The sequence below is a fragment of the Saccostrea cucullata genome, unplaced genomic scaffold (genome assembly GCF_032062105.1).
Source record: "Saccostrea cucullata isolate Sc308-1 unplaced genomic scaffold, CSIRO_AGI_Scuc_v1 ctg1142, whole genome shotgun sequence".
Taxonomy (NCBI): Eukaryota; Metazoa; Mollusca; class Bivalvia; order Ostreida; family Ostreidae; genus Saccostrea; species Saccostrea cuccullata.
This window is the reverse complement of record NW_026941509.1, coordinates 16,774-41,541: the sequence shown is the minus strand read 5'-3', so window position 1 is coordinate 41,541 and position 24,768 is coordinate 16,774. Positions and strand designations below refer to the sequence as shown.

The 24,768-nt window shown below is 35.4% G+C and overlaps 2 protein-coding genes across 2 annotated transcripts; both read right to left on the bottom strand.

Annotated features, from left to right (window-relative positions):
* Nucleotides 1-752: 752 nt before the first annotated feature.
* Nucleotides 753-9,365, bottom strand: LOC134257961 (uncharacterized). The gene is made up of 8 exons (XM_062740534.1): nucleotides 9,223-9,365; nucleotides 7,676-7,720; nucleotides 5,548-5,925; nucleotides 4,757-5,017; nucleotides 4,591-4,668; nucleotides 3,419-3,499; nucleotides 3,064-3,222; nucleotides 753-1,565 (listed from the first exon to the last, which is right to left on the bottom strand). Exons 1-8 carry the CDS (start codon nucleotides 9,269-9,271, stop codon nucleotides 808-810), a joined length of 1,809 nt encoding a protein of 602 aa, XP_062596518.1. The 5' UTR covers nucleotides 9,272-9,365; the 3' UTR covers nucleotides 753-807.
* Nucleotides 9,366-16,386: 7,021 nt separating this feature from the next.
* Nucleotides 16,387-24,266, bottom strand: LOC134257965 (mitogen-activated protein kinase 7-like). The gene is made up of 10 exons (XM_062740537.1): nucleotides 24,171-24,266; nucleotides 23,987-24,054; nucleotides 21,926-22,494; nucleotides 21,525-21,710; nucleotides 21,185-21,292; nucleotides 20,766-20,977; nucleotides 20,068-20,533; nucleotides 19,634-19,762; nucleotides 18,278-19,514; nucleotides 16,387-17,659 (listed from the first exon to the last, which is right to left on the bottom strand). Exons 3-10 carry the CDS (start codon nucleotides 22,476-22,478, stop codon nucleotides 17,500-17,502), a joined length of 3,051 nt encoding a protein of 1,016 aa, XP_062596521.1. The 5' UTR covers nucleotides 22,479-22,494; nucleotides 23,987-24,054; nucleotides 24,171-24,266; the 3' UTR covers nucleotides 16,387-17,499.
* Nucleotides 24,267-24,768: the final 502 nt, after the last annotated feature.

Genomic DNA, 24,768 nt, shown 5'->3' with positions numbered 1-24,768 from the left:
AGGACGTGCCTTTGTTCTTTTGTAAGTCAATACACTAGGACGTGTCTCTTCCTTTGTGAGACGATACACGAGTATTCCTTTGTGAGACAATACTTAGTATTCCTTTGTGAGACAATACACCAGGACCTGTCTGTTCCTTTTTGAGACAATATCACTAGGGCGTATCTATTTCATTTTGGAGACATTACACTAGCATGTTTCTATGCCTTTGTGAGCCAGTACACTAGGACGTATCTTGTCCTTCGTGTGGCTTTCATTCAGTGTCCAACCAAGAAATGCATTTTTGTAGAAATTCCAGTTTCACTCTAGCTTAATTCAAACACTTTATATCAATGCTTGACTTAAGATTGATTTTATATAAACGTATTTATTTGATATAGATACAGAAAATTCAAAGAAGAGAATCAAATATTTTCTTTAATCTTCCAGAAAATTCACTGAAAATTAAATGCTAGTTAACAAGAAACTGAATCTTTGTCATATTTTCATACCTGCATAAAATTGTAAAATTTAGTGCCTCAAGAATATTCAAGTTAGTGAGAATGAACATTCCTTCTAATAAACACTACTGAAACAATTTCTTATGAAATGAACAATGTGCAGAAATATAGTTTTCTTTAGAATGCATTATAAAAATTCATCAAAGGAGTGATTTACGATGATTAAATAAATGATTACAGAAAACAAAGTCTATAACATCTTAATATTCTGTGAACAAAAATAGAATTCTCAGTTTAAAGAATATGTACAGTATTACCTCCCTTTACCCTCTGCCTCATTCTTGTGCTAGCCACCAGGCGGCACTGATCAGGAAGTCCATGAGGTTCGTTTGATTGTAGTTGTTCGTTTGATAATATGACTGTGGTCGTCAAATCCACTGGTTTTAGAAGTTTTAGAAGTTTTAGAAGACATGGCTGCATTGTCAAAAGAGGCTTCTGCTAGTCGGATTGGTCCAGGTTCAACAAAGTTTGATGTTGCTTCAAAATTTGACATTTTATTTTCGAAGTTGAGACTGTTATCAAGACCTTTCTTATCAAAAGACTGCTCAAATGCATTATGGGAATTGAAATGGGCGGGACCAACCACTGGATCGTTAGGAGGGCCGAAATCCAGACCGAGGCTGGGGTCAATATTTATGTTGATACTATCTACGTGATCAAAGTTATTGCCTGCTCCAACAAAGTTATTGCCCACTCCAACAAACTGACCGTGTTCCGAAAAGGTTGAACCAGCCATAGAGAGATCATTCGAAAATAAGCCATTGTCGGCTGCTATCATGCGCTTGTTGTCAACAAAGTCAGAACCGACACTCAAATCCACCAGCGGAGCGGGGCCAGGGCCTACGTTTATCGCAGGTCCAGGATCACCGATTAGTTTTGCCCCGCTAGCTTGATTGATGTCTATTTTTGTAGCTCTAACACCCCCGGCATCGGAGAATTCCTTGCTTATGACGTCAATGTTGCCTTTTCCCGTATTGGCTTCTTTAAAATCCATGATGACGTTTGCCTGGTCCCCCGGAACGGGAGAAACTAGTCCTATATTAGGGACGTCTCCTCGGGTCGGTCCTGCATGAAATGATAAAAAAGTTTCAGGTAAGCACTGAAGTAATTTGATTTCAGAAAGTTTTTATTTTCACTTTTTGCCCATACCGGTATTAATCCTTGTTAAAAAATGCTGTCTATTTTTTTTTTATAATCCTTAATCCTAGATACGGGGCACATGTACATAGATTTTGTCTGTCTGTCGAGCCTTTTGTCTGTTTATCCGCAAATGATTTGACCTTGTCCATAACTTTTGAGTGCGTGGGGCTATGGTTTTCAAATTTTAAAGGTATATTTCAAGGGAAGAGACTTATCTTTGGGTACCAACAAATTTGACCCATTGACCTTGGAGTTTGACCCAATTTTGCAAAACATTACCAACCTTTCACCTTGTTTATAACTTTTGAAGATTTTATACAAGGGCTTTCAAAACTCATATGTGTAATTACACATTATGACATTTGAATGGGTTTAAATATTTTTTTCCTTTTGACCTTGACCTTAACGTTTGACCAAATTTTGAAAATTCGTGGCATTCATTTTTGAGCAGTACTAACTAGGGTTTTCATATTTTTGTGAGTAGACCTTTCTATTGGATTTTATTAATTTTATCTCTTGACATTGACCTTGTAGTTTGACCTACTTTTGAAAGTCTCGGCCATAACTTTTGATCAGTTGGTGCTAGTGTTTTTACATCTTACTTGTATATTTCTTACAACAATGCCTTCTGGATACCATTAAGTTTACCTTGACTTTTATCTTGGGGTTTTATCCTCTTTAAAAAAAATCAATACTGGTCATAACTTTTTATAGGTTAACTCATGCATTCATATTTCAAAACGAACGAAAAAATATCATTTTCATTTTTTGGAGAAAAAAAAATCCCCCATGACAATCTTGTAGAATTAAAAAATATAAATCATAATTTAATCCCCCATTCTATTTTGCGCTTATTTTATGGGATCCGAATGGGACAACGCATATCCCAATCGCATCATCCAGCATCGATGGGTGGTCGATGACGCGCTTATATGATGGTACAAAGACGAAGACGTGATGGTGTAATGACGATGGAGAGAACTAATATAGGCCCTTGGCCATATCCATATTGTACACTTCTTTGTATATTATGAATAAAATACTTCTAAAACTTAAACTAAACGATGGTGCGATAACGATGAAGCCATGGTTCGATAGCGCAATGATGATGCATAGTGCGAGCATGTTTTGGGTGCGATAGCGCAAAGGACTTTTAAGGAGTATGGAAAAACATCACTCAATCGCCATCGTACATGTATATCGCTCCATAGTCATAGCTTTATTGTGCCATCACATCATCGACAATGTATTATCGCTTCATCGTGTCACTGGCCAATCATCATCGCATTGTTGCACAATCGCTTGATCGCCATCGCATTATCGCGTCTTCTTTCTATCGATCCAAGCCCCGATGGCCATACCAGGATTACATCGTTTTCTTAGGTACAATATTCATGGATAAGTTTGTTAATTCAAGACTTACCCTGCTGATCTACAGGTCCCTGTTTCATGTCGGCTATTGGAACTAGAGGAATGTCGGGCTGGGGAGCTGGCGGAAGAACTGGTTCCAGCGGAAGTAATGGAGGGTCAACAGGATGGGAAGTCTGGATCGGCATCACCGGAAGGGATGGAATTTTCTCAACTTTTAAAATTTAATAAACAAATGACTTGTAATGGTAAAATATAATACTTTACCTTTAAATGTTTTACCATGTTTTCCATTTGATTTGTACGAAGCAAAGGGATGTTTTTTTTTAATTTAAACCAATGTATTTTTAAGCTGTTATCAATAAAATAAAATTAATAATAAATAAAATGCATGACCCTGATTCTCTTACCGGGAGGTGGAGGGACAATGTTGTCCACAATATTCACTCTTACCGGCGGATCTAGAGGTGGCGGTGGTCTGGGTAAGTTCTCTAAACAGGGCAAAAAACAAAATAAAACAGTTATAATCATTCAGCAATGATTCAAATAATCTGTACTAAAAGGACAAAATTCTTCATGTTATATTAAGTGCACAACACCTATGAATTGAAGATAGTTCTCTAACACAAAGTGATCATATATTGTGATTTGATGGAATTTGAATTAGCAAATTTCAAAATTCTGCCCCTACCTTGAACTTTCAGGTGTTGTTTAGAGAAAATGAGATTTTGTAAACTTTATCTTTTGTTGGTATGGAACAATATATATGAGTGAATGCCTCAACTAAAGTCGGTAAAATTTTTGATCATTTTTTTTTCATCCAACGTCACAGTTTAACAGTTTGATACTTTTATTGTTCGATTTATTACAATCGTACTACATGATTTCTATTATAATTTCAAAATGTCATAGAATGTTTTATGAACGACCACCATCTCTTTGGTTTGCATATATGGTTGTTTTCGCTTACTACTTTGAGACAGCTGTCCTGTTAACGTTTGTCCTACTGGAGACAATTGACGTGTTTGTACAATAGACGACCATTTTGTTGCTAATTTATTTTCCATCAAATCACAAAATATGATCACTTTGCTAGTTTATTTCCCATTAAATCGCTCTAATAACATTGTTTTGCATTGTTATGTTTCCAACTTTAAGACTTTGTTTACAATGGAAATACATTTTGTTTCTTGCAACATTTCGTTATCAAAACGGTGAATTTCTCCACTTATACGTGACTTGTGTTATGTGTGCAAAAAAAAATAATAAATAAATAAATAAAAAAAAAGAGAGAGAAACAATAAGAATTAATCAATAGTAATCATATTTGAAAAATCTTTGAATTTATACAATTAGTATGAATATCTGTTTGGGAACTGTAGCATAAACATGATAAAAGAATCTGACTAGTCCACAGTACATGTATTTGTATTACCCCGGTACTTTGAAGACTAAACTATAATGACAATCGGCATTCCTTAGAAAACTTTAATCTAAAATGTATTTCTGATTTATTCATTTTCAAGTTGAGATTTATGGATTCATGTGTTTGCCAGATTTTTGTTCAGTTGCAAACTTGTACCTTGTATGGGGGGAGAGACCGGTTGTATGGGCCGGAATTCTCTGACGGGTTGTTGGATGTTGATGTTTGCTCTGGGCACTGTAAATTAAAGAGAAAAAATTAAATTCAAATTTACAGGACATTTCCAAATGAGAAGGTGTATTTATTGTTTTTTTTAATTATCTACCTAAATTAAATCTTCTTTCAATATTCCTGTGGTCGAAATTGAAGTCCTGTCTGAAAAATTCCCTAGGTCTAAGGTCTACGGAGTTTCCTATGCGCCAGACTTGCTGCGGGGGTGGTAATTCTAGGGGTGGTGGGCCTCGAATGGGGGGTAGAGGGCCAGGGTTCACAGCAACCTCAAAATTTTCAAAATGTACACTTCGCAGTGGAGAGGGTCGGAAATCTTTCGTTCTATCAATGTTTACAACAAACGTCCCACCAAATACTATAACAAAATTAAACGAATTGGGTTTTTAATAAAGACCTTAATGTATGTTGGTGCAGGTGAAGGGGGCAGAGGAATAAATGAATGATACTGTGATGACGAGAATAATTTGTTAGAGGATTCAATGAATGATGCTGTGATAACGAGAATACTTTGTTAGAGGATTCAATGAATGATGCTGTGATGACGAGGATAATTTGGTAGAGGATTCAATGAATGATGTTGTGATAACGAGGATAATTTTAGAGGATTCAATGAATGATGCTGTGATGAAAAAGATAATTTGGTAGAGGATTCAATGAATGATGCTGTGATGACGAGGATAATTTGGCAGAGGATTATATAAATGATGCTGTGATAACGAGGGTCATTTGTCGGAGAAATAAATGAATGTTTTGGCTGATGACGGTGGTGATTGATAGCGATGATATGATGCCTATAACAACTTTATTATCATAGCAAAGAAAGAATTTCATCATCCAAGATTATCAAAATACTAAACTACTTATATATGCATTATGGACTAGTACCTGGTTTTCCGACTTCTTCGATTGGTTTGGCAGTCTCTGTTTTCTCGATTATTGGTTTTACAGGTGCCGGTTTTGGGAGGTTCGGTTTAATGACTTTTTGTACAGGAAACCCCGTATTGACAATGCCGGGACGCACCACGCTCGTGGCTATCGGAAACACCGGGATTGGTTCCGGTACAGGTGGACCGCCGTAAGGTTCAGGTACAGGTGCCCCGCCGTAAGGGATGAAGTTCGACCCTCTCTTGGGAAAAATCACTCTCGTGAAGCCATTGGGGAAGGTGACGGTCGTCTTAACGTGAATAGGCTTCAGTTTGGTGATGAATGGTCTAGGTAAAGGTCCGAAAGGGGGCTTTAGAAACCCCACAGGGGAGTAGGCACCTGTAGATAATAAAGGTACAAAATTGTGCAATCAAAATACGGAATTCAAATTCTGTTACTTTGTGTGATTAATACTTGATTTTTAGCTCAGCTGAGCCAAAGGCTCAAGTGAGCTTTTCTGATCAAAATTTGTCCGTTGTCGTTGTCGTCGTTGTCGTTGTTGTAAACTTTTCACATTTTCATCTTCTTCTCAAGAACCACTAGGACAATTTAAATTAAACTTGCTACAAAGTATCCTTGGGTAAAGGAGATTCAAATTTGTTCAAATGAAGGGCCACACCCTTTTCCAAGGGGAGATAATTATGAATTAGAGAAAAATTAATGGCATTTTTAAAAAATCTTCTTCTCAAGAACCACTGGGCCAGGAAAGATGAAACTCATGTGGCATCATCCTCAGGTAGTGTAGATTCAAGTTTGTTCAAATCATGAACCCCGGGGTTAGGATAGGGCCAAAATAGCCGATCAAAGTTTTACATAGGGATATGAGAAAAAATCTTTAAAAATCTTCTTCTCAAGAACCACTGGGCCAGGAAAGATGAAACTCATGTGGCATCATCCTCAGGTAGTGTAGATTCAAGTTTGTTCAAATCATTACCCCCGGGAGTCGGGTGGGGCCAAAATGGCCGATCAAGGTTTGACATTGGAATAAATAGGAAAAATCTTTAAAAATCTTCTTCTCAAGAACCACTGGGCCAGGAAAGATTGGCCCCCGGGGGGGAGGGGGGGTAGGGGGGGGCCAAAATGACCGATCAAAGTTTTACATAGGAATATATAGGAAAAATCTTTTAAAATCTTTTTCTCCAGAACCACTGGGCCAGGAAAGATGAAACGCATGTGGCATCATCCTCAGGTAGTGTAGATACAAGTTTGTTCAAATCATGACCCCCGGGGGTAGGGTGGGGACAAAATGGCCGATCAAAGTTTTATATAGGAATATATAGGAAAATCTTTAAAAATCTTTTTCTCAAGAACCACTGGGCCAGGAAAGATGAAACTCATGTGGAATCATCCTCAGGTAGTGAAGATTCAAGTTTGTTCAAATCATGACCCCGGGGGCTTGGGTGGGGCCAAATGGCCGATATAGGAAAATCTTTAAAAATCCTTTTCTCGAGAACCACTGGGCCAGGAAAAATGAAACTCATGTGGAATCATCCTCAGGTAGTGAAGATTCAAGTTTGTTCAAATCATGACCCCCGTGGCTAGGGTGGGGCCAAAATGGCCAATCGAAGTTTTACATATGAATATTTTGGAAAAATCTTCTTCTCAAGAACCATTGAGACAGGAAAGATGAAACTCCTGTGGAACCATCCCCAAGTAGTGTAGATTCAAGTTTGTTCAAATCATGACCCCGGGGGGTAGGGTGGGGCCAAATGGCCGATAAAAGTTTTACATAGGAATATATAGGAAAACCTTTTAAAATCTTCTTTTCAAGTACTTCAAAGCCATGCTTAGTGATATTTATAGGGAATCATCCTGAGGTAGTGTAGTGTAGTGTTGTTCAAATCATGACCCCCTGGGGGTTAAAATTCAAGCCCCCGCCCCCCCCCCCCCCCCTCAATAAACTTTCAGTTCTGATATGTGCTTTTTCCTGGCCAATTGCTCAGATGAGCGATGTGGCCCCTGGGCCTCTTGTTATTATTAAAGCTTGTTTCAAAAAATGAATTTTGATTTGATAAAATTGTTTAATATAAGAAATTAAATGCTGTCTCTTACAGTTGTTTATTGATCCCATTTAAAGTAAAATACCTACGAGGGAGAAAGCCCCCCTTTCTGGGTCCTTTGCCATAGCCAAAAACTGAAAAATAAAATACGCTATCAGTTACAAGTTTAAGGATACACGTTTAAGAAGCAAGTTAGAATTAAAGTACTCACACAATTACTTAAAAAAAAGAAAACGAATAATGAAACTTTTAAAAATAATCATTGATCAAATTGGTAATTGTATGACGATAGTGCGCCCCCTTCGATTAATCAGAATATCCCTTTGTCTTATAGGTTTAATCAAGTAGAATAAGACTCAAATGTTTACAACTGGAACAAAAAACCCTACACAAACAATAGGAGGAAAAGTAAATAAGGATACATGCAGATGAAAACTAGAGTTTTAAGATTTGTTTTATACCTTTACCTTTCTGTCAAATATAAGATTCTGCATCTGTTTCTTAAAATAGATGTCAATTTGTTTGAGTAAAATATAAAACTCGTATAAAAAGGAAACAAAGATCATTTGATTTTTTTAAATACATTTAAGCTGTCTTATACAAATGCTACAGATAAATATATGCAATTGTAGCTTTTTTGCGAAAACAATAATTATTAAATTTTTGAAAACTTTTTTGAGAAACTTTGCTAAAATCAGCAACATCGTATGTGTGAAAATAAAAAAAAATAAATGTATTGTCAGTCTTTAAGTATCTTCAATATATACTTTTGATATAGTCATGAATGATAGTAAACAAAATAAGTTGCTATAATTTTGTAAACGGAAATGTCAACAAATAAAATATCTCTCTCTCATGATGTCATTGCATACTAAGGTTTGGAAGAATACGATTCCACTGGAAGTACCTCTGCTATGACATTTTTTGTCCATTTCAAATATAACTTTATCAACAAATTTACTAATTATCAAACACAAAAAGGATCTTTATAATTAAGCCTTATTGGTACAGTCATAGTATGCTTATCATGGATGTATATTGACAACCCGTGCAATAAAATGTCCGATCGGTCGTCATTTGTTTCACGCCTAAGCGAGCACGCGTTACAACTTTATGCCTAGAATTGTACGAAAATAATCACCATCATATTGCTTATTCCAGATAAAAATTGCCAAATCAAACCATACACACCAACGATGATTTATATATGAGAGAATATGACACCATTACTATCAAAAAGTAGGATCACTGAATTAAAAAAAAAAAATGGGGAAACAGAAAATTCTTCACTATTTATTTATTTTATTAAAAATTTTAATTAAAGGTTAGTGATATAAACATAAAATCTGAGATAAATGTAAACATGTACATTTATGCATGTATGAAATAAAATTGATGATATTAAGGAATTCAAGTCTGCACACCCCTCTCTCTCCCTCCGAAAAAAAAAATGAAAATAGAAGAATTTTACGTTATCGATATTATCAATGACGGGTAGATGCAATGTGAATTTCAACAAAACATTCTAAAAGCCTAATCTAAATACAAAATATATATAACAGAGGGAAAGTAATTTATTTTGTTTCATCAAAGAAAAATGATTTCTTCATTAATAATTAGAAGAAGAAGATCCCACCTGATGCGAATCCCAGCAGTGAGAGCACCACTGGAACCACGAGCCTCATCCTGAGTGACCAGCCCTCTCTTCCTAGTCGTGTCGCACGTATACAATGTCACCACCAACGGACATCGACAATATTCCGGGACAGCGCGTGAATGCCATCTACAGCCGTGTCAGATTTATAGGACTGCGATCAGTTAATCATCCATTTACTTATTCATACTCTATAACTCACAAACGAGGCCACTTTTTAACAATCGATCGATTTTTCATAACTACATGTGTAGCTTGTTGTACATAAAAACAATTTAAATTTTTTTTTATATGTTTGCGTGTGTGATAATGCAATCATTTTTTATGGTACAAAGGCTTGTACATTTAAACACAAAAAGGCATACAACAGGGTGCATCTATTTCTCCCTTTTTGTTAATGTTGATTACCTATTATAATATAATTTGTATGTTTGAAACTTCAGACACATGAATAGTTTTTAGATCGTGGGAGAAATCCTTTTCTCTTTTTTTCTAACATGTATGGGGAAGTATTTAGTCTGACTTCTCTTTGTACAAATTGCCACAAACAGCAATAGTTTGTTTGATTGCGGTTTTCTCAGAAGATAATCATATTGACAAGACAGGAAACACTAAGAGAGGAAAAACAGATTGAAGATAGATATGCATACGAACGGAATAAAACCGAATCAGATATGTTCAATCAAAAATTCTTGAAACTCGACGAGTTTTGCTCGCATGAATAATTTCATAAAAATATCGGTAAAAGATATGTATACAGGTGAAACACAATATAGGGCGCATTAAGAATACCACATTGTTATACATGATTTTAAGAAATGTTATTTTCTTTACATGCAATTTATCATAATTCATTTATAGGCATACTTATAAAGGACTTGTGTGCAAACTTTTGTTGATCTAGCCTTAACAGAATCAAAGTAAATACAAAAAATGTACCCCCAAAATGACTTCTTTTCAGCGTTATGCGGTTGCGCTTTGAAATTACAGCATTTTTCAATTAAAATAATTGTTGAATATCATACATTTTTATGCCAATGATCATTATCAGACTTTAGAATTTATTCTACAAAATATTCTGGTGCTTGAATTTTCAGGATTGAATAACAACTTCTGAAGATATGAAAGAAAATGTAATAGGGGTGCAGTGTTATACATTTTTCACATAATTTTACCCCTCTCATTATGCCAAATAAAAAAATGTCCATATCATTTATTCTTTAAGATTTCTGTCTAAAATCACAGTATTAATGCTCTGTTACTTACAGAAAAAAAGTAGGGTTATGTAACCATTGTAATGAAATTTCATCATATTTTTATGTGGAAATTTAAGTTTTTACAAAAAACTGTAGTGTCCGTAACCACTTAAATTATGTGAAATTGGAAGGCTCTATAAATATCTAAATTATTTTCCTAGATAGGCATTTCATAGAGATGCTAAGATGTGTTGTAATTTTCCTGATCATCACCACACTTTCTCTGTTATCATCACAAATGTGGTTACGGACACTACAAAATCCTGTAGTGTCCGTAACCTGTACTTAAGGCAGTTTGAAACAGGCTCTGTTAAAATACTAATGCTAGTCTATTCACAAAGGTCAGAGTTTTGTTTAACAAGTTAATCAATGTACTTTATTTTTCTGCCTAATTTTGATAATACAACAAATTTGGGAAACCCAGATTGCACCATTTCCATATACAAGATCCTTGGTGTTACATCACCTTGATATTGGCAGATGCTATTGACATCCTAGGATTTAAGTCAAATAGCATGTCATTATTTTTTCATTGTTTAAGTCAACTGGTGTTACATTTACGAAAATCTTGTTGGAATTCCTCTATTTAAGGTTAAGTTTTATCCTATTTTAAATAACTTGTAGAGTGTAGTGTCCGTAACCAAAAGTTGATAAATGAAATATCTTTCATTTTCTTTTTTTTGCATAAGATTTACAGATAAATTTTTGAAGCAGGGTATTATTAAATTTAGAGATGAAAAGGTGTTTATTAGCTGGAATTCTTTTAGATCGTGTGTTTTTTTTTCTTTACTGCGAGTACTAAAATAATGACTGGACACCCACAATCACATAAAATAGTTAAAAATTATCATCATGAGTTATATAGCCCATATTTCTTGTGATATATTGCTTCAATTGTCTAGTTGCTTATTAGGTAATATCTTAAAATGTGTTAAATGCAAGTAAATTTGCATTAAAAATGTAAAATAGTAGGGAAGTAATTTGGTTACGGACACTACAAAAAAATTCAAAAAAGAAAAGAACTAAAATTACACCAATTTCAGATCAGGTATTTTATATTTAACTGTTTGAAGAAAAATAGAATGCTTCACAGAATAAAAAAAAATAAATTAAAAAAAATATTAATGAGCTTTAATTTTCAAGATTTGACTTTTCTACTTGCACATAACACCTGTATAAAGTTACACGTGTATATATTTTATTCAAAGTATTGATTATGGTATGCTTCTATCAGATGAAGTTGAAATCTGAAGAATAAAAAATCGGGAGAATCTGAAACGAGAAATAAAATGCTGAAAAATGGTTAGGAAAGAAGCTGAAAAACAAAAACTTCATCCTCAAGCCTGTGAAAAATTAAAGTATTGTGTAGTGTCCGTAACCCTGATGTTTGGTTAATTGACTTCGTTGATCAGTGTACCTACATTCTAAATAGGTGTAGTTTTCATTAAACTTTAATGAATTAAAGAACTTTTCTTCTGCACTTCAGTTATATAGTTATGTGAAAAAAAGGAAGTTTCAGGATTTCTTAAATTGGATTTTTTTTTCTATCGGCATTAGTTTTGCAAGTAAATTGTTTTTACTTGAAACAATATCTAATTTTCATGCACTTTGTATTTAATAATCATTTAAATTTGATTTCTAATGGTTCAGAAGTTTATAAAATGTTTTATTTTTACCACAAACCGAAAGCCAATCATAAATATTTGGGTCTTGTAGTGTCCGTAACTTAATGAAGCTATCAAATTATTTTAGAAAATTTATGTAAATGAAATTTCCTATTTTAATGGAAGCATTTATATGTCAACAAAGGCATAAAAAATGTTATTTATAGATAGTTCTTTCTTTCTTTATACTGGTTTTAAAGAGTTTACATAAATTGAAATAGTGCCATTTTAAACAAAAATGTACGAAGTAAGAACTGTTTTCATTTTAAAGTATAATGCCACCTTTTTTAGTCCAACTTTTGTCCATATTTAGTATTTTTATATGTTGTTTGTGTTTGAGCAGTTGAAAAAATTAAAGTTTATAAATAGTTTTCAATATTTATTTCAAAGAAAACAACACTTGTAGTGTCCGTAACCTGTGTAAATGAGGATATTATCAGCTTGTAAAAAACAAAGTTAGAATGTGAATTTCACAAAACAGTTTATGTTCCAGGTCCTTTAGATACTCTACGTTTTAGAAAAAATATTTTTGGGGCAAAATAAAGACATTACTTTTTTACCCCCAAGTGCAACCTTACTGTTCCCTTTATTGTGTTTCACCCGATACGGGATGTAAAATTGTATCGCAGGTCAAAACTGTAGATATAATTCACATTTAATAACGTTCTAACAGATCTTGAAGGTCCTCAAATTAGGTACATGTATTAGGAATCAATTTCGGGGGAGGAGGGAACTATAAATAATCCTTCACAACCAAAGAAAATTTGAGATAAAAGGATTGCATATATATATGAATCTTTGTTTTACTACAATGGTTGGACCGTCCCAGTCTACCCTGGGAACTATGAATGATTTAAACCAAAAAAAAATTTTAAGAAGCTTTCGCCTATCACAATTCCATCCTTTCTATCTCGGTGAATTTTAAAAAGATTTTTATACAACTATATCATGTACATCTATATTCTTTTTTCCCGCTTTAGTTTTAAACATAGACTTTTAGTCATTCCCTTGAACAAATTTGAACCCCTAGGCTTTTACCCAAAAATACTTTGTTTCAAAGAACTATATGCGGTATATTGCATATATTTGCCCCCACAAAAGTCAAATTTTGAAAACTTCCTGAAATGTGCTAAATTCAATAAATTGTATGAGAAATATAAATTAACAGAAAATATTATAGTGTCAAAGCATTGTATTCACAATTTTTATTTTTATATTGTCACAAATTAGTCCGATTTTATATCCTTTTTTCAGAAAGAGGACAAAATGGACAAAAGTTCAACAATTTTAGCTTTAAAATTTATAGAGCGCAAGTTTGTTCAATGTTGACATATTTCATTGATATTATCATTCTACACATTATATCAAAATATTGATCCTGAACACACATGCGCTCGGTGACTTTTACTCAAAATATCGACGAAATATGTCCATTTTTCTGTTAAACTCATAAAAAACTGAAATTTACGTCATGTTTGTGACGTCATTACGTAGATATGGTGTCATTACTTATGAAAATATTCAGTGCTTTGAAGTCAGCATATACTCAACTGTTTAAGAATCTCCATCAAAGTTTGATTTGGGGGGGCAAATATTGGTTATTACGGAATAAAGTTCTTTGTTTGTATTTTGTGACATTAATATAAAATGTTTTGAAATATTATTTAATACTATTTAAAATAATTAGAAGCCTTTTTTTTTGGGGGGGGGGGGGGGGGTAACGGTATGTTGTATCATGTCAAATTATTTTTTGGAAAAGGGTTATCTACTGTATTCTTATGCAATATCCGTGGTATAATCGCTTATCAACCTTGAAATTCGCATGACTGAAGAAGATTCGACTACAGTTTCATCAATTAATAACAAGAGGCCCAGGGGCCACATCGCTCACCTGAGCAATTGGCTAAGAAAAAGCACACATCAGATCAGAACTGAAAGTTTACCAAGGGGGGGGGGGGGGGGGGCTTGAAAAATTGTTTGAACAAACTTCAATCTACACTACCTGAGGATGATTCCCTATAAATATTACTAAGCATGGCTTTAAAGTACTTGAGAAGATTTTAAAAGTTTTCCCTAGATATTCCTATGTAAAACTTTTATCGGCCATTATGGCCCCACCCTACCGCCGGGGGTCATGATTTCAACAAACTTGAATCTACACTACCTAGGGATGATTCCACAGAAGTTTCATCTTTCCTGTCTCAATGGTTCTTGAGAAGATTTTTCCTATATATTGCTATGTAAAACATTGACATTTTGGCCCCATAACCCCGGGGGTCATGATTTGAACAAAATTGAATCTACACTACCTGAGGATGATTCCACATGAGTTTCATCTTTCCTGGCCCAGTGGTTCTTGAGAAGATTTTTCATATTCCTATGTAAAACACTGATCGGCCATTTTGGCCCCACCGGGGACCCTAACCCAGGGGGTCATGATTTGAACAAACTTGAATCTACACTGCCTGAGGATGATTCCACATGAGTTTCATCTTTCCTGGCCCAGTGGTTCTTGAGAAGAAGATTTTTAAAGATTTTTCATATATATTGCTATGTAAAACTTTGATCGGCCATTTTGGCCCCACCCTAACCCCAGGGGTCATGATATGAACAAACTTGAATCTACACTACCTGAGGATGATTCCATATGAGTTTCATCTTTCCTGGCCCAGTGGTTCTTGAGAAGAAGAAAAAATATATTGCTATGTAAAACTTTGAAGCTTTGGCCCCACCCTACCCAAAGGGGTCATGATTTGAACAAACTTGAATTTACACTACCTGAGGATGATTCTATATGAGTTTCATCTTTCCAGGACCAGTGGTTCTTGAGAAGAAGATTTCTATAGATTTTTCCTATAATTGCTATGTAAAACTTTGATCGGCCATTTTGGCCCCACCCTAACCCCAGGGGTCATGATTTGTATAAACTTGAATCTACACTACCTGAGGATGATTCTATATGAGTTTCATCTTTCCTGGCCCAGTGGTTCTTGAGAAGATTTTTAAAGATTTTTCCTATATATTGCTATGTAAAACTTTGATCGGCCATTTTGGCCCCACCCTACCCCCAGGTTTCATGATTTGCACAAACTTGAATCTACACTACCTGAGGATGATTCTACATGAGTTTCATCCTTCCTGGCCCAGTGGTTCTTGAGAAGAAGATTTTTAAAGATTCTTCCTATATATTCCTATGTAAAACTTTGATCGGCCATTTGGCCCCACCCTACGCCTGGGGGTTATGATTTGAACAAACTTGAATCTACACTACCTGAGGATGATTCCACATGAGTTTCATCTTTCCAGGACCAGTGGTTCTTGGGGAAGATTTTTTTAAAATGCCATTAATTTTTCTCTAATTCATAATTATCTCCCCTTGGAAAAGGGCGTGGCCCTTCATTTGAAGAAACTTGAATCCCCTTTACCCAAGGATACTTTGTAGCAAGTTTGGTTGAAATTGGCCCAGTGGTTCTAGAGAAGAAGACGAAAATGTGAAAAGTTTACGACAAAGACGACGACAACGACAGACAAGGGACAAATTTTGATCAGAAAAGCTCACTTGAGCCTTTGGCTCAGGTGAGCTAAAAAGATTTTACATGGACAATATCTTTTAAAATTATTTAATCGAGCGTAGTGTGATGCACTGTAGTATAAAATGCAAAGTAAAAGTCTAGTAAACATTTTACCAAAAATATGAGATTTGTGTAACGTGCAACCCCTCCCCTTTTTCTTTTGGAATTTCAATGAATTTGAATATCTTGGCTATACTTGAACATTTCAGATAATAAAAGGCTTAGTTTTTTTCATTCTTGGGTCTTCATATTGTGCCAACCAAAGCGTATCTTCGCCTTTTTATTGCCACTTGCAGGACTTCCACCTGCAAATCCATGTCAACGGTCCAAATTAAGTAAATTCCTAAAAGAAGGTTAACGGTGACCTACTTTTTTGGCTGACACAGTCTGTTCAAAGTCTCAAGTGTGTCATCTAACAAAGTTTAATGATTTTCAGTTTGTATGTATTGAGAAATAAATGCTGAACAAGTCTCTAAGTATACCAATATACCCAAGAACAAAGACTGAATTTTCAAAGCAATAGCGCTATAAACTCTTTGAATCAATGCATCTGGTAGATCTATACATGTACCAAAAAGCCGTACTAGTTACCATCTCATCCATCAACAACACTAAGACCTGAGCATTATTGACCCGAATGTCATGCTAAAGAATAAGTCAGTAAACATTTGAATTCTAACTTTCTTTATTCTTGAAATAAACATGACCACTGAAGGACATGGAATCTTGAGCACAAGTTTTCAGATGTCCAATATATTGCTGACACCAAAAGTAAAGTAAAACTAGTACATCAGGAAGTAATCAATTCAATAAATCAACAAGTTCCTTGTCTGCCATTCAAACAATGGAAACATACATCAAAGAGTATCAACTTTTGTCAGATTCTTAATGCATGCTTCCTTGGCATATAATTTACAGGTCAAAACAAAGAATAGGCATAAAACCACCAGACTAAAAAGATCTTGGTGACTGCCATTTGTCAAATAATCAAGAGACATACAATTGAACTTGAGACATTCAGCTAATCATATGCTGAATGACAGGGGCATAATTCTGCACTACATTTTACAACTATTTGTAATAATAATTTAAATCTTAGTTCCTGTATTGTGTTGTTAGTCACTTCGAGGAAACCTCATATTGCATACAAGAATATAAAATGCATGCAGTGAAAAGGTAATGTTGTAGAATAAAAACAAGTTGGCACATGATCCTTATGCTAAATAAAGGGGTAAATTTTTAACAGACAACAAACTTTGTTTGCAAAGGTGTGAGGAAAAAAAAAATAAATCAAACTTCTGATGATATCTAACATCACTGACGTTGATGATAACAGGGTAATATCAGTATTGATAATTTTACTGGTTAAATCAGGACAGAGCAATAACAACAGGAAATGGTCATGATATCGGGGCTATATCAGGGCTCATTATCATTCTGGAACATACAGACAGATCATTGTATGATAGCGAGTCCTAACCTGGAATGTCATATGAGTTTGATACACTGATATCATGACTGACATACTGATATCATGATTGACATACTGATATCATGATTGACATACTGATATCATGACTGATATCATGACTGATACACTGATATCATGACTGATACACTGATATCATGACTGATACACAGAAATCACGACTGCTACATTGACAGATTGTTGTATGACAGTGACATCACGACTGCTACATTGACAGATTGTTGTATGACAGTGACATCATGACTGATACATTGACAGATCGTTGTACAACAGTGACATCACGACTGATACATTGACAGATCGTTGTACGACAGTGACATTGGAGACTGAAGACCCAGTTCCTGCTCCAGAGCATCCATGTCGATATTGAGTGACCCCGTGACCTCCATCCAGTCGGTGAGAAGGGAGGAGGAGAGGGGAGATTGCTGGGGTGGCAAACTGAAATCAGACAGGTAAATTATAAATTAACACGTGCAGATCTAACAGTACAGTAAAACACACTGTCACACTTATAGCTAATACACTTATAATTCATTGAAACTTTGAGCAACGTTAATTTCATTCCCACTGACTAAATATACTGGTATAATTTAATTTCACTTGAATCAAGCAATTTCATTGGCTGAATCATTCAGAGGAACATATAATATTTTGTATAACATAACTTGCCTACGTCACGAGTTACGTCAAAAACTTATTACTCCACTTGACATTACTTTTAAAATATGCTATATTTGAAGCCTTTTGTCTTAATGTCTACACTGAAATAAAATTATAAGGAATGAAGCTTATTTCAACTTATGTTATACGATATAACAAAACTTGGGGCAGTTTATGTTTTTTTATAAACCGCTTCACGGTTTATAAAGCGTAAACTGCCTCAAGTTATATTATGTCGTATAACATAAGTTGAAATAAGCTTCATTCCTTCAATACACTGAACAGATTTAACCATATATATTTAAAACAAACTATCCATCCCTTGGGACTGTTTTACAGTAAATCTTTATTTACATGTAGACAGACATCTTTGATAAGGTGTCTCTACTCTTTTACCTGGCATTGTCCTCCATCAGAGAATCAAGATCCATCCCCACCCCGTATCCCGCTCCTGTTCCTCGGGGGGTCAGAGGCAACATGGGGGGAAAGTTGTCCCCCACCTGAGTACTGGAGAACTGCTCCGCTAAGACGGATATCAGATCCTGTGGTTGTTGGCTTGTGTCCACGGAGACTCGGGGGTAGGAATAGGGATGTCGCGCCTGTGTCTGAGTCTGGTATCTTACATCAAAAAAAGGTTGAACGTTCTGGGAATGGCCAGCTGGTTGCTCACTTCTTGCAAAAGGAATTGTTGAGATATTTCCATATTGCTGCTGAGATGAATATTCTTGTTCGTTTGGTAGCATCACATTCGAAAATGTGTTATCACTCTGAAAAGGTGTGGTAAACGTCTGAGTTTGAGAACTGATTATGGCAAAAGGGTTTGTAGCGGAGACATCAAACTGCTGGTTTAGTTGAGGAGGAATTCCAACTTGCTGAGAGGAATGTGGGTGACTAGATAAAGCACTGGCTTCAGAGAAATTGTTAACTTTGGTATTTTGAACATCACAGCTTGAGTTTGAGTCCTGATTGTATGGGTCAGGTGAGTCTTGTGAATTATAGCTCTCAGGTGAGCTATGGTTGCTGTAGTCCCTCTGAGGGGAATCCTGTGTAGAATAAACAGGCTGATGGTACTCCTGGAAGCTTGAAGATGCCTCAGGTCCACTTAAACCAATGTCAGTATTGCTGACCGGCTGTGAGGGAATAGAAGTACCTAAAGTGCAGGCCACATCCTGAAATCCAGAGGTCAATCCAGAGGTCAATCCCATCAGTTTAACCCCCTCCATGTTGATGGTGGACAGACTGGCATCAGTCGTGGTGGGGTTACTGGTCACCTGAACTGGAGGTACACAGGTATTTACATTGTCTTTTGCCACTGAATTCCTAGCCTGCAACTTCTGTTGAAGCATATGCATAGTGTCCACATTTATTAAGGACTTTCCTGAGTTGTTGGACTGTTGAGATGAGCCTCCAGGCATTTCTGAGGGGTTGGCCTGAAATGACTTGAGTTGGGAGGGATTTGAGATCACCTGAGGCTGTGTTGTTTGTGGCATCATTGGTAGGCCTCCTCCTAGATTCTGGGGTGGTCCGTTAGTCTCTGGTTTGGGGGCTATTGGAGGGTTCACCTGCTGCATTTTAGCCCACCTCTGTAGGAGTTCCCTGTCCTCGTCTGTCAGCAACTGGTCAGGTTTCTGTTCTGTTAGAGGAATAAAACAACACAGATTCATTGAAGAAGAATAATGCATTTCAAAATCTGATCCTATGCCAAAAAGAGTTTAGGCATGGAGAGGCTGAGAATTCTTATCTGATCATTACCTTTCTTTTCTTTTTTCTTCATTCTTTCCAGTGCCTTTTCTTTCTTTTTCCTCCTCTTTTCCTCCCGTTCTTTCTGTCTTTGAGCCGCAGTGATTGGTTTGGGTTTATCATCCACTTCAGTGCAAGAATCTTAAAAGCAGATTAACACTGTACATTCCGATGTCAGTCAGAAACATATACATGTAAAATTGTTTCACTAAAGTACTATAGTGGAGCCTTGTTTATCAGGATGCCCATATTCTCAAGCAAATTGTCTACATTACTGAAATATTCCTTTCATAATTGGTAGAAGCAATGTGAATTCTGTGCCAAACAAATTTTATTCAGAATGTGAAGTATCCAGATTATTGGCATGCAAATTCATGAAGCTTCATCTTATGTACATTTTTACTGTTGATATTGTCCGAGTTAGGCAAACAATATAATCTGCTTACCACTTCTTTTCCTGAAGTTGGAGTTGAGCAGTGCTGCTTTGATGAGAGCCTTGGTGTCAGAGGAGATTGTTTTGGTTTCTTGGTTCTCCTCCTTGGTTCCCGCTGGGATTTTTCCTTCTTTTTCCTCACCCACCTGTTCTTTTGCCTTCGTCTGAGACTTGGCACTGAACATTTCCACATCATCTGCGGACACTTGTAGCTGTTCTGTGTTGATAGCCACGCTCACTGGTTTGTTATCTGGCTTCAGGAAATCCCCCTTTATTTCCCCCGAAGGAAAAAGCTGAATTCCTTGGAAGTCTTTGGTCAGTCCTGGAGTGGAAACCTCTTGTTTCTCTATTTTCTTGTCCGCTGCATCCTTGGGTACTGGTTTTAGACACGCACTAAAACTTAGTGAAGGGGTTCTAGGCTTGTGGAAATCCATTATCTCTTTATAAATCCGTTCTCTCAGCTCTTCTGATGTCAGTTTCTGCAAGATGGTTTCGGAATTAAATTTTAATCTACTCCAACCTCAAAGTTTTAAAAGCTATCCTCCTGGCTAAGTTTTTATTTTTCAACACAATTTAAAATATCAGTTTCAAAATCAAGCAAAACTGAAATTTAAAGAAAAAACTTCTGTAACTTGTTTTTAATGGAAAGAGGATTTTTTTGGAGGTAAAGTGTATTAAACGCAAAACAATAAAAGCAGTTATTCTGCTCACCTGCTTTTCGAAGTCAAAGTTAAATGTAGGAACACAGATGGGCTCGTCGTCGGGGTCATGGTACTTGTTGAGGTAGGGGTGGGTAAGAGCAGCGGTGACCGAGACTCTTTTACGAGGGTCAAGGATCAGCATTTTACTCAGTAAACTCAGAGCTTTTTTACTGGCTTTAGGAAACAAAGTAGACCAAGCTATAGGTTCTTTATTTCCCAGTTCTGAAATATTGAATACACTTATTTTATTAAAAAGACATGTGTATTGGCAGTGATTATAAAGAGGAAGGAAAGGGATATAATTAAGATATATATATTTTAAATTTTCTGCTGAAAATAGCTGAAATCTGTGGAGACTTACACATTATGAATTTCTAAATTTCGAGGAGACTTACATGTTATGAATATCTAAATTCTGTGGAGACTTACGCTTGATGAATTTTTTAATGAGATCGGACTGACAGAGATCTAGCAGGTCCTGCTCCGGGGAGCCCAGTACACCGATAATTAGCTTCAGCTGGTTGATGTAGTCTTTACCTGAATGAAGAAGTTCACTGTCAGTGTAAAATACATTAACACACTTAAAAAGTCAAGTTGCAACACAAGTATTTTTACCAAACTTTTATTATTATAACAGGAACAACTTCATTATTCAGAAGTAAGAAAATATGAACAATTTTTATTTGCATTATTTTATATGTTAATTTCTTCAGCCAGTCTACTATATGTGAGCAGTTTAAACCCATACCCAGATTTAAGTTTATGTTACCTGGAAATAAATGTTTCCTTCCCAACATCTCCGCAAAGATACAGCCCACTGACCACATGTCCACCGCCGTGCCATACTCAATCAAAGCGAACATTATCTCGGGGGCTCTGTACCATCTCGTGGCGACATACTGCGTCATGAAGGCGTTCTGTTCTTCTGGCGACATGTTGACTCCTCTTGCCATCCCTACAAGACATCATTAAAGTTTTTAAATATAAAGCCTGCACCATGAACATTTGTAATTAATTAAATATTCAGAATGGAACACTCCCATAACAACAAAGAATGTTGTGTTGAAAGCTAATTTTTCCATTTATAAATTAATGTTCAATATTGATTAGTATTAATGTTGTAAATCATACAGAAGGTATATCTACAAGATCAGACTCTGAAAGTCTTACCAAAGTCTCCGATTCTCAGCTGACAGTCCTCGTTGACCAGTAAGTTACTGGGTTTGAGGTCGCGGTGGATCACGTTGGCGGAGTGGATGTACTTTAATCCCCTCAGTAACTGGTACAGGAAGTACCGCACATGTTCCTCCGTTAGCTCTTGTTTAGAGTAAATGATCTTATGTAGGTCACTTTCCATCAAGTCAAACACAACATAGACATCTCGGAATCTGTCTACAGTTTCTGTAGGTTTTAATATATCTCTGATTGAAATTATATTGTCATGTTTAAAGTGTTTTAATATCTTGATTTCTCTGTAAGTCCTGGTAGCAATTCTCTTGTCCTCAAAGATGTACGGAATCTTTTTGATGGCCACTCTGTCCTTGGTTTTACCGTGGACAGCAGAGCACACCACTCCGTAAGCGCCGATTCCGATGTTGTCCAGAGGAATGTAGTCCGTCCCACTCAAGTCAAACTTCACCTCATAAGCCTTCATCATTAAGCTCTTCCTCATGTCCTCTTTAGACATGTTGGATTTGAACCCGAGGATTTTTTCTTTATCCATGATTTCTTTTTATTGTCTAAAAGAAAGAAGAGAGTCTTGAATGGCAAATTAAATATCATTTAATATTTATGGTTGGATTTCTTGTTCATTAGAAATAAAGCTGAATAATTAAGGTTACATTAAAGTACATGTTTGTTCAATATTATATGCTCTACTTTAAAAAAAACAAAACAAACAAACATCTTCCTCAAGTTGAATGAGTTGGCATCATGATAAAATAAAAGAGAAGCATAAATGCATTTTGGGTTTTAAATTTCTCAGACTCTGCCATCATGTTGTAAAATTAAACTTTGATAGAACAAAATTTCTAACACAAATAATATTCAATCAAATGCTTCTATCTTCATTATACTTTTAATAAATACATAGCACAAACTAATGTTTTATTTATGTTGTTTTCAACAACAGGGTTTCATTTATATCAGAATACCTCTAAGTGTACCTAGTTTTAGTGGATGATTTACATAATCACACTGATCGTCTTATCTATCACCCTCAATGATTGACTTCCTGGGTGTTTTCTCAAGGGTCTGGGATTTCTGGTAAGTCATTCAAAATCTCATCTATGAGACTATGACAAATGGTTTTTTTTTTAAATGACATAAGAAACCCCTCTCATTGATTGGTTCTGATAATTCGTAAAGGAGGAAGGCTATTTAGTCAAGCTGTTTCGGAACATTAAATTTTATTATTGTTAAATGTTTATTAATAAACAATTGCTGCTGCTTCATTATTTCACCAAACTATAAATTAGCCTGCGAAATAGCAGTGTTGTTATTCTTTTCCAGCAAAATTGGTTTAAGAACATGTGATTAAAAGTACTACTTACCAGCCTCAGAATAATATTACATTGCTACATGTATTGTTGAAAATGAATGACAAAGATAACAGTATAAATATCATTGATTGGCAGAATGTTAATTTGTCAGTACATTTCTATAACTGATATTCTCCTTTAAAATGGATTCTAAATACATGTAGGTTCAGTATAAATAGAAGGGAAAAAAATTATTTTTAAGGTAAGATGTGAAAATGATATATGTGAACTCTGCTTGCCACGGTGAACAATAGTTTTCGTAAAATTAAAAATTTAATATTTTTTTATTTTTTAAACTATGCTTTTTGTGAAACAGTCCATATAGTCGACTTAAAGTAATATGAATTTCTGCAAGTTTTCCCTAAAAAACAAAATTATAGGTACAACAAGGAAGAGTTGGAAGCAGTAGGAAGCATAGCTACATAAAGTTCACTTGTCTAGAATTTACAAACATGTCAGCTATGTTTGTTTGGAAAGACACTCTGGTCTTTTTCGTGACACTTGAAATTCCCGTTATTTGAATGACTCTAGAAATTCCTATCAATTTTTTTAACACCTCCTCGGTTTTCCTACTTTGATATCATGTTTTCACCAGTGTTTACAAGCGGTGAAGCCTATGCAAAAACAGTTAAAGATAACATTGTAAATATCACCAGTTAAACATTTTTTTTTAAATTATGTAATTACTTACCCACTTCCTTAACGTGCATTTAATTCACAGTCAATGATGCCGGTTCAGAACTTGGATGCTGAATTGTTCTAAAATTAGATAAATTATTTTTAGATTATGTGTCACCTCTGCGTATATCAACACTAAATTGCGATGTATTTTGTTTATAAAAATCTTCCTCGGGCTGTCCTTAAACCATACTTACAAATATTATGGCTCATATCAATTAAATATTTGTCTTATTTTTCCTAATCAGAAAAAATCAGTATTTTTCACTCCATCATGATTTTGACATTTTTTTTTTAGATATGTAGGTTGTAATTTATTCGGCCATAGTAACTTGAACATGTTTAGTTTCGCATTTGAATGTAAATGTTTACTTTCTGTCTTATTACGTGTCTGACAAAAAAAAACATATGAAAGAGAGAAGAGATGTAGCATCGTTTTTGAAAGGGGGATGAAAAAATCAACTGACCTGAAAAAATTGACCAAAAAAATTTTTTTTACATGCGCGGATCTAGAAGGGATCCCCCTCCCCTGGCGAGTTATTCAATGTATATTTAACCAGGGACCTATATACAGATCCCTAATTTAACAAACTAACAGTTACCTTGAGCCCCCTAAAAAACACAGACTCCCTCGAAAATGCGGATCTTATCCCCGCTTTGGAAATATAAGTTTACGGTTGTTTTTGTTTTTTGTTTTGTTTTGTTTTTTTTTTGTTTTTTTTGGCTTGTCAAGACATCTTTGGTTGAAAAATTATTTTGACTAGGGTGGACTCCCCCTCCTAAAAAAAAAAAATC

Excerpts from the sequence above, each read along its gene's own strand:
- LOC134257965 (XM_062740537.1), bottom strand. The coding sequence starts at position 22,478 with ATGGATAAAGAAAAAATCCTCGGGTTCAAATCCAACATGTCTAAAGAG. Across the intron at positions 20,978-21,184 it reads CATTAAAAAATTCATCAAGC|AACTGGGAAATAAAGAACCT; the intron begins GTAAGTCTCCAC and ends TCAATATTTCAG. Across the intron at positions 20,534-20,765 it reads ACTTTGACTTCGAAAAGCAG|AAACTGACATCAGAAGAGCT; the intron begins GTGAGCAGAATA and ends ACCATCTTGCAG.
- LOC134257961 (XM_062740534.1), bottom strand. The coding sequence starts at position 9,271 with ATGAGGCTCGTGGTTCCAGTGGTGCTCTCACTGCTGGGATTCGCATCA. Across the intron at positions 7,721-9,222 it reads ACTGCTGGGATTCGCATCAG|TTTTTGGCTATGGCAAAGGA; the intron begins GTGGGATCTTCT and ends TTTATTTTTCAG. Across the intron at positions 1,566-3,063 it reads GGGACCTGTAGATCAGCAGG|GACCGACCCGAGGAGACGTC; the intron begins GTAAGTCTTGAA and ends CATTTCATGCAG.